At 36.2% G+C, this 10,710-nt stretch overlaps 1 protein-coding gene across 1 annotated transcript; it reads left to right on the top strand.

The window, feature by feature from the left end:
* Nucleotides 1-6,912: 6,912 nt before the first annotated feature.
* Nucleotides 6,913-10,057, top strand: LOC145689905 (V-type proton ATPase subunit S1-like). The gene has a single exon (XM_081764237.1). It carries the CDS (start codon nt 6,939-6,941, stop codon nt 8,235-8,237), a length of 1,299 nt encoding a protein of 432 aa, XP_081620363.1. The 5' UTR covers nt 6,913-6,938; the 3' UTR covers nt 8,238-10,057.
* The last annotated feature ends 653 nt before the right edge of the window (nt 10,058-10,710 follow it).

Below are 10,710 nucleotides of genomic sequence, written 5' to 3'. Positions count from 1 at the left end.
TGCTTTCTGAATACTCGTTGAGTATTCAGGCAGCAGTCTCGCTCAGGTCAGATTCGTTAGTTGCTGTTTTTATTTAATTTCATTTTCAGTGCAATCAGTTTGTCTGGTTTTCTTTTATGTTGAATTTTTTTCTTTTTTTGGTTCCTGTGTTCATCTTAATACACAGGTGGCGACCCCCCTTTCCTATTAACTCAGTGCTACGGTGCTGAGCGTTGAACTTAGCCGTGGCTTCCCAGAGATCAGGGCCCTTTGGGGCGCTACATGCTCTTGCCCTCCTCAAGCGAAGATTGTAATGACATCTTGCATACATCCAGTATTACCAAAGGGGATTTCCGCTCATATCGCTTGTAATTCGCAGTGTTCACAGATATGGACACGAAGCGACAAGAACATTTTTTGCTCAACGACTGTGATAACCATATATCTAGTGATATCAATATATTTGCGGATACAACTGATTTGAACATTTCTATTGCTGTATGCATTATAAACATATGGTGAATTATGTAGTGTACGTAAATTTTCATATGATTTTTGCTTTATTTATTTATTTTTGCATTTTTGTTACTGCAACCGAATTAGTATTTCATTTACTTCTTTTAAAATACGAATTCGTGTTGAGTGTTTTTGTTCTCTTTTAACTAGAACGAAAGACTCTTCGTCTTCCAGTGTCTCGCTTCTTATCTCCCCCTACTTGACCCTAGAATTCAACTCTCTGGTAAATGTCTGCCTCTATGTCTAGTATATGTGTAATCTTTGTATTAGATATATTTTTATTATTAATGGTGGTAGAAGACTTTTAAAGAAGTCCATATAATCTGTGTTTAAAATCTTTTCGTTTTTGCTTCTAAAGAGAAGATTCTTTTTCTGTTCTCAAACTGCAGATGTTCATATATATTATCTTAGAAGGATCTAAAGATAAATTACAGGAAGAAGATCCTTGGTTCGAACATATATAAAATCTTGGTTGTTTAATACTTACAAACCTTTTTTGTTTTACATTTTAAGTGAAATTATGTATGATTATTGTATATCTCGATGTATACTGCTTTGCCAGAGTTTGGGGGCAAAACATACAAATTCGCGGAGCACATATACACGCATGCTCACCAACAGAATATTATCTTTTCATCTAGCGCCGCCCAGGCACCTTATTGTAAACCAATCTTGCTGTTAAGATTCTGTTATCAGTAAGACGTGTTCCAATCACTACTCTCTTCGCCCTAGTAGAAGAACTTTTCTCAGCTGACTTTGTTCTTAGTGTCGTGCGCACACCAATCAGGCTGCAGACTACTCTTTGGTTCCTCTCCAGGGAACTTCCAGACTACCACGCATGTCCAACCTCTTACCTCACGGTCCGAGTGCACGTCTACACACGATACAATTTTTGCACCCGACACGTAAATTCGTTCCGAATGCAAAGCCAATCGAGCCCCATAAAGCCCCCCATTTTCGGTTCGATCTTCGGACTTGGTCCCTTGTTTCTGGCCCCCTCAAAGTCATGCTATCTAGACGGAGTAGGTACGACTTAGGCCAGAAACTTCCGAGGAATCCTAGTAATTCTTGCCATCACTCTGCCTCTCACTCTCTCGGCTTCTCCGGAAGCCTCCCTACTGTCTTGGTTACCATCCATTTATCCCAATGGCTAACTTAGCACTCTGTTTCTGAAAACTTGACGACAGCCAGGGGTCTGTCCATAATTGCTGGTGGCTTAGGAAACTGACGGTCAAAGTTACCATCCTCGAACTTGGCAATCTACTTCTGCAAGCCTAGCTCCAGCCGGGACCTGTGCGCCCAGAAACTGCTGACGAGCTTAGGAAGTTGACGGTCGAAGTTCTGTTACTCCCCTATTTTATGTGTGTTTTGACAGACTAGGTTTATTGCCTAGATGGCCTAAACACACCGGTACGATCAAATAGTTACACCTGTGCACCTACCCTTCCACTAGGACTGACTCGTGCCCTCCCAGTCTAGTGAAGTTTTGTTTTATCTTGTGAGTTTTTCTCTGTGCAATTATTTTGAGATTGGAACAAGCCACGTGAGTTTTAAACACATTCTCTATAGACACTTAGTTACACCTAGCGCCCAAGTTCGTGGACTTGTAATATCATTAGGACCAATAAATTGCAGGCTTACTGCGAGGAACTTTATTTTTGAGTTTGCTTTCAAGAGATATCCCAAAGGGTTGGTAACCATCAAGTTTTCGTCGAGAAAACGAATTCAACCGTTCTCTATTAGAAGTTAAGTCTTGGCCGAGGCCAACGCTACCTTGTATAACTAGAATCTTCAGATTGGCTGTTAGCTGAGTTCCTGTTCCAGTATAACTTTGCCGCTCGAGTTATAATTGGTGATTTTGTAGAAACTTCATTGACCAATTAGGAGTACCGGTATTTTGGTTAATTACTAAACTCTCTTGTGTGGGTGCCGGTCTACGCAAACGCATACCGCCGGCTCGCCACAATTAATATTTTACTTATAGTTTCAAATAACTATTTTATTGGTAAAAACAAAAAAGACTCAAGCGGGAATCGAACGCGGGACCTTTTGCGCGTGAGATATAGATACTACTTACTCTGCCACTTGATAACGCGTCCTATCATATATGCGGAGAGTCAGAAACTTTAAGACGGGTTTTCTGGCTATTGCGATCTAGCAATTTGTAATATCGACACTTTAAATGTGCACTACTACCTCGAGAAAGCTGGCCCCAAAATTCATTTACCGAAGTCTGCTTTCCCCTTGTCAGTAACTTGTGTAAATTTCCTACTCGGTTATACACTTTTACAGTTATTTCCAGTAACCTTGAACGACAGGGACACGAACACAGACACACTGAGAACATTTAAAATTCCAAAAGTACTCCCACCGCGAATCGAACCCGGGACCCCGTACACCACAGACGCACGTGCTAGCCACTTTTTAAAAATAAAAGATCAACCGATCATACCTCAGTTTCCTGAGCACCTGAGTTTCCTCGTATACAAGACCTCTTTGACCTTTACCATATTTGACAGGGATACGAACACATTCATATCCAGGATAGTTAAAATTCCAAAGACTCTCCTACAGGGAACCGAACCCGGGACCCTCATTGATATTGAGGGAGATGTTGTTTGGAAAGACAATGGAAAATATTAGAACAAGAGTTAACATAAAACTAGCAAGTGATTAAAAGAGATATGAGAAGCTTGTAATGAAACTAAACTCTAAAAACACCACAGTATATACAGGAAACTTAGTAGCTGTGCATATGAACAAGATCAAAACATTATCAATCCAAGCTATTTGGGTATGTCGATTTTAGATTTAACCAAATATTTTATGTATAACTTCCATTATAATATGATGAAACGAAAATATCTAGACAGAATGGAAATCTGCTATACAGACACGGATAGTTATATTTATCATATTCAAACGAAAGATGTGTATAAAGATCTAGAAAGTTTTATTAATTACTTCGATACAAGTGATTATGTGCACAATAATAGACACGAACTACTTCAAATGAATAAGAAAATACTTCATAAAATGAAAGATGAAGGTATATTTATAGAAGAATGTATTGGATTAAGACCGAAAATCTACTCAATAAAAGCATCAAAAATCAGTTCAGCAGATAAGGACTTTAATAATAAATTTGATAAAGAAAAATGTGAAAAAGCAAAGAGTATTAAGAGGAATGTTGAGCTTAAGTTTAGAGTTGCCCCTCCAGTCTGAAGTTGCCCTTGGACTTTGCAACATACAAAAAACAGTGCTTAAAGTATTAAACATTGTTATATTTCACTTCATTTCAATACTCCGTGTGTTTCACAAAAATTTAAAAGGTTTTCTTCATTAATTTTGCGCATTCGTTACACCTGTTCGCCATATTCGCCATATTTTACAACTACCATGCTGCTGAAACCTTCTGCAATGCTTCCGCATCCGGCAAATAGTACTAACTTCCACATATCTTTTCTCGTATTAAACATAACTCTCCTGCCGAACTTACATTCCTAAACATCAAATAAAAACTTCAAATTATCTTTTTTTCCTCATTTCTCCTGTAAATTTTCCTGACTTTTATAAGAAGCGGAGGGGTAACTCTAAACTTAACCCGAATGTTGTATAGGAAGAGTTCACATCTAACTAGTAGGTGCAAAGATTGTTTGTTCCATTGAAAAGAATATTATAAGAAAATGAACTCTATTAGATGTTGAACCGCTTACTGCAGAAAGCAAACATGTCCAACATTTACACATTTCCTTTTTTGTGACGATAAATAATTGTAATAGGTCAATGAATCGTTTAGCATCAAAATGACACTTGTCCGCGCAATAACAATGGGCATCGCGACGCCTTAAATTTTTATGTTATGGTGGAAACATCGTAAAGATGGTCTTCTTCAATTCTTTTGTCTCTCCTGCAAATATTACAAAATGTGGATATATTTGCTTTCTGCAGTAAGCGGTTCAGTTAGCGTAGAAGTAAATAAAGATGACAAAAGATGTTTATTAGAAAATGGGATAAACAACTTCCCATGGATCATTGTAAGATAAAAGAGAAGTAAATGTAATAGCCTATGTATGTAGTGTAGTAGCTTTTATGTTCTTTGTGATTTAATGTTCTGAAAGGATATAGTATACGACAGTACCTCATCATTTAGCGAGGACTCACGAAGTGCAGTCTTTTACGGATTATTCATTGAGGATCTAGGAACTTGAAAATGAGGTACCAAGGCGACTTTCATTTAATTACTGAGTAATATAAAATAAAATGTACGTCGGTTTGCGTTGCGTTGCGTTGTGTTTTATGGTATGCGAAGAATAATAATGTGCCTTTGTACGTAGTGTATGAGTATATGTGGGGGATTTGAAACACATATCGCATGTCACGTGCACGTGGATGCTTCTAACTGTTGCACTACGTATAAAAATGATTTTATTTCATGTAGAAGTGGTAATGGAATACATAAGAAACGCAGATCACGGTGTATTCACACTTCATGTCGGAGTGTGAATACATGATCTGGGTTTCTTGCGTGTTCTATTACCACTTCTAAATGTAATAAAATCATTTTTATACGTAGTGCAACAGTATGAAGTATCCACGCGCACAGAAGATGATGAGGTACTGTTGTATACTATTACCTTATGAAACTCTATGTACACTTCAATATGCTCATTAGTAGCTAATTTAATGAATATATTTTCATAATAAGCAGTTTGGTGCAGCATCCTTTGTAAAAATATTAAAAAGATGCAAAAATAATTATGCTGACTTTATATGTAAAATTGTAATGTAATGATTTGGAAAAGTTTGGCCCCGTACCCCTATATTGTATCTACTGCACTTTTTTTTTTTTTTTTGTATACAGAAAACAATTTTATTTTCCTTTACTCACCTTAGAATATAACATGTCTGGGGAGTATCCGCCTCTTGTTCGCTCACTGAGGAGGAGCTCTCTTTCATACGTTAGTAAATCGTTAAATCAAAGGGAACGATTTGAGTTTTCTTTTTAATATCTTTGCTAATTAGAAATATGGATGTATGTGTATGCTTTCAATTAATCAGTGTTCTGAATTAGCATTTATTCCGAAGTTGGTCGTCCCCCTAGTTTTGGGCAAAAAGTATAATAATTGGTTTCTTTCTGCCCCAAAGTTTAATATTTAGTTCACATAATATTTCCGAGCGAGCGTTAGCGAGTGAAGTTGGGTTAGAGCCCCACAGGGCATGTTGCTTTCTGTCTTTATTACAGTTAAATGGGAAGGGGGACCTGTGTTCTAGAATCATGCCGCCATGTTGGTTATGTTACTTACCGTTACATTGAAAAGTATAACTTTCTCCATGTTTTTTTTTTTTTTTTTACAGTTATTTCCTTACCGCATTTTCTACAATTTATTTCTAGATTTTTAAGCCATGAATTCACTTTTTAAAAATAGATTTTCCTGATTATCATCAACCATGTTTACAAAACAAATGCCTACTACATTCCCATATTCCTACCATGAAGTAACCATGCCCCAAGTATTTTCCTCCGCTTGCCAAATAGTTCTATGTTCAGTACCGTTTATCTAAGAAAATAAACACAACTTTCGCTCTCCTTCTAGATTATCAAGCACACAAACAAGCAAATTATTCACTCCTTTTCGGTAAATTTTCAAAATATTCCTAGAAACGGATGACCAAGTTTGGAACTTAACCCTCTGAATTAATAGAAAGAAGCAAATTAATTTATTGACGTTTTATACCTTTCATGTTTCTGCCTTCATTGCTTTAAAATGAATTAGAGTACTATAGGTAATTTATTTTGCCCCAATTTCTTGTCCTCAATTAAGCATAAATAACCTGTAAAATGAGAAAATGGAGCTAAAGAATAATTACATTTTTAAGTATTGTTGCAACTAGTAAACAAATTAACAAGAGGTGGTAATAGAGATGAACTAAAGCCAATGACTTACTTTAAATTGTACCATTGGATACACGTCAGTTAAGCGTTCGTTTTCATTGGCCCAACTCCGTAACAATTTGCGTCAATTCAAAGCAAAATCTGCGTGTTACTTTACGATAATAGGCATAGCAGTTATAATTGATCCGCTTAGGGGATAAAGGTGTTATGCTACATTTTGTGAAACTGCATTCTGGCGGTTCATGCACGTGTTGTATGATAGTCATATACGTAACACATCATTTAGTGAGTACTCGTCTGAGTGCAGATATATAGGAACGATGTAGGAATATGTTAACGGACAAGGTTGTTAAAGTCAATTTTTCCGAAATGTACAATTGGTTACTTACGAAATTTATTCTCTAACCGCTTCATTTCATTTTCTTAAGTTTTGCCTTTCTTTACGCTACCTAATTTTTGCGATGGTGTTCCGGAAGTTGACCCATGTGTATTAATTTATATATAAAGTGGCAACAGTGATTCTAAAATCACATGAGCATTCTTGAAGATGGTGTCTGCAAGGATGGGTCGTAGCTGTATGTTGCTGTTTTCTGTATTTTTTATTAGTTGTATATTTGCAGAAGATCATGTTCCAGTGGTTATGTGGCAATCTTATAATGACAATAATATCATGGACAATGTTCCAGCTCTAAAGAAATGGAGTTCGGATGACTTCAATATGTTTGTGTTGAAGAAAATCCAGCAGAAACCTTTCGTTGCCCTATTTATGGAAGAAAGTTTGAGTGTGGAAGATTTTAGTTGGAAAGATAGTGATGGACAAGGTTCATTTCCAGTATTACAAAACGTTACAGGTAACTCAGCATCAAGTGTGTTTTTTTCATCGGTAGGAGAACCGTTATCTGCGTTCCATAACTTAAGGGAACACGGGTATAATGTGCATCGCGTAGTTATAGGTCCCGGCAGTGACGATTTGAGCTCTGTGCCCAAAGAACAAACTACAGTTTTGGTAGTTAACATGGATGATGCATCAGGAACGGAAGACAGACCAGATTTGTTGAGCCGGCATGATGAAATTGTTGGTAGCTATTTCCGTAAGTTGGTGGATAAGTATGAGAATGTTCTTGCTCTGTATACGGGATCACACTCGTCATGGGAACCAGCAGAGGTGGAACAAGTTGTAAGAGTACGAAGGGCAGCAGAAAAGAACACTACAGTGTCTTATGGGCCACTGTATAATACAGATAATATTATGCTGTATACTTCCGCTCCACTGCAGTTTCAGTACAAGCCCACAGGGAAACCAAACAGTACAGTAGTTACGTTTTCAAAAGATGCCATATCTGTTACAGATAATACGGGGAAAAATTTTCAGTCCCTTACACTTAAGTTGAAAGTTGAAGGTAGTGATCGGCCTGCTACTCTGACACTCTTTTTCTCGCTTTCGGCGTACGGTTACTGGAATTTGGAGCGAGTAGCAGTCGATTTAGTCATCGATAACGATGAATTGAAGGGTAATTTGACAGCTGCTGATCCTTATACTGTGGAAGCTCCACAAAATTTTTCATACCATTGCAGCCAACAAGTGATATTTCAAGGTCCACAACATAACATGAAATTAATTTTCCGAAGCATTCAGGTGCAACCATTTTTAGGCTCGAAATTGGTCTTTGATGATGGATATGATTGCGTATATTTCTTTACTGCACCCATTTGGTCAGGATTGTTTGTGACCGCTATATTAGCCCTTATTCTTGGGTGGGGTCTTGTTATGATCATGGATATAAGGACAATGGATAGGTTTGACGATCCTAAAGGGAAAACAATTACTGTATCTGCTACGGATTAAGTACCTTTTAAATGTGATACTGTTATTTGTCATTCCAGTAGTAATGTTGATTTAGTGCTTAGAAAATTATGAAGCAGATTTTGTACTGTAGCGAGAAAGTACTTGTGAGCACACTAGTTCGTTAAAGAATTTTCGAAATTTTATTATTAATCGTTAGGGCCGTGTGTAAATTCAATAATTGCAGTTTTCTATGTTCGATGTGAATAATCACTGCGTTATTTCTTAGCTGAAACAGTCGTTCTTAGCAGGAGCATTGAAAAGAAAGGGAAAAAAAATGTCAGAACTAGTGAAACAGTTCCAAAGTTGATCATCCGATGAATTACATAAACATAGTAAAAAATGGTACCGACCTGACATATTAAGTGTAAGTGCAGACCTTATTATAAAACACGGATTACAAGTACTTTATTGTATGTAGTACATTCTTCCTAGACATGAATTGTAAACTCCGCAGCTAAATTTTAACGCTGTTTTATATTTCCCATGTAATTTTAACCACTTGCAGTCACACACGAATATCCGTTGTCTAATATGGGTAGAAGTGAGAAGGGGAGTTACTTCCTCTTTTTCTTTTACCTTTGATATGGTGTTTACTGATTTGCTTTCTCCTTCCCTGTGTATTCATCACAGCAACAAATGTTGTGTTCGGTTTGTAAGATATTTTGAGAGAACCTATACTACAGAAATCTGCTAAAATTTTCTAAAAGGTACAAGAAAGAATTTTGTACCAACTTTCGTTGACTCGTTGACTATAATCGTTTAATCGTTTTTACTCGAGAAAAAGAAGTGTTAGTAGGTTACCTACATGTAACAAGTCTTGCTTTAAAAAAGAAAAAAAAAAATGTTCGAGCATAATTCTTATTCTGGTGGATGATAATTACCAATGCTTTGTGAAACACCATTCATAATAAAAGATGTTGATGTCAAATTTTTGTAAACGTTAAAAAAAATATAAAGAAGAAGGAGTTGTGTGGTAGGAGATTACAGCGCTAGGTTTATGTTGTAGCTAATGAGAGAAGGAACGGTTTTACGTAGAGTATCTGTCGTATTGTGTATAGTATTTTAATAATATGAAGGCAGGGGTTTCTGAGACAGTATTGAACTAACTTTTCAAATCACCAGTATATAAGTATTAATATTTTCACTTCTTAACATATAAGTTAAAGAATAAAAGCTGGACAACATGATTGATTGTAAACTTGAGCTGGACATTACATTAAACACACGTAATCTGTATTTTAGATTAAAATGAAAATGAAGAAGTTAATTGCTATATATTTTTAAATGTAACTACCTTCGTCGTAGATAAGGGTTCTAGAAAAGAGACAGATATTCTGGGTTTAAATTGAGAAATTCTGTTCATTTTTCAAATAAAACTAATGTGCAACTATTTATTGTTTAAGAATCTCAAAAGTTACAAATTTCCTTTGTTAGAATCTCGATAATTAAGTAATTATTTGGGCACTGGATAAGTTGCAAAGAAGTTTGGCAAGTAAATGTACATATTATTGTAAATAATGTTTATAAATGTATGGTAAATCTGTAAATGTAATTATTTTATGTAAACAGTACTCTTTCATTGAAAGTGAAACATTCCATGTTTGCGTGCACAAGTTTGCAAGGAAATTGTTATTAGTTTCATATTATTCAAACCAATTCATAATTACGTGTGCTCGTCACTAGATTGTGTGATCTCGTATTGTGTATGTATATTTGTTCTGCTAAAACGCCTTCTCTGTAGATAACAGTAAAAATGATTGTTCTGTTGCATATGAAGACCTGTAATTTATTTCCATATAAATAAATAGTTTTGTTGAGTAGATGGAGTTTACATAGCTAAGTCTTCAAGTACTTTTCAAATGTGTGAACCATGGTTTAAGCTTCGTAATTTTATTTATTTGTTTTTACTTTTTTTTTTTTTTTTTTTGTTTTGTTAATTTACAAAATATCTCAGGAATATTTGATCGATTGGCTTGTATTTTAATACGTCAACATCGATTTTCATAGTGAGAGAGGTAGGAGGCAAATTAGTTCGCTAGACGAAATGCTAAAATATTTATTTACTTTCCAGAGTATATAACTGGTTTCAAAGCTAGCCTGATTCCTCTTAACAAGGGTCTGATTGTTTCATTCTTGACGCTAGATGTTTATGCTTTTTTTGTTGTTGTTTGTTTGTTTGATATACTTGATATGGTAAGTAAGAGATCATCTGAACACATAGCAGCGAAACACACTCACGGCACAATTCCAACTTGATGCTTAATTTCAAGATAATGCACAACGGCTTCAGGTGGCAAGGTTCTAGATTACTGGTCCCCCTTCCCATTGAGCAGTAATAAAGACAGAAAACAACGTGCCCTGCGGGGCTCTGACCCGCCTTCACTCGCTAACGCTCGCTCGGCCGTACTGTGTAAATTAAATGTATAAACTTTAGTACAGAAAGAAGCCAACCCAGTTACTAACCTACATGGGG

Source organism: Thermobia domestica, chromosome 1 (genome assembly GCF_964235325.1).
Source record: "Thermobia domestica chromosome 1, izTheDome1.hap1.1, whole genome shotgun sequence".
Classification (NCBI taxonomy): Eukaryota; Metazoa; Arthropoda; class Insecta; order Zygentoma; family Lepismatidae; genus Thermobia; species Thermobia domestica.
This window is presented reverse-complemented; position numbering and strand designations above follow the sequence as displayed.

Excerpts from the sequence above, each read along its gene's own strand:
- LOC145689905 (XM_081764237.1), top strand. The coding sequence starts at position 6,939 with ATGGTGTCTGCAAGGATGGGTCGTAGCTGTATGTTGCTGTTTTCTGTA.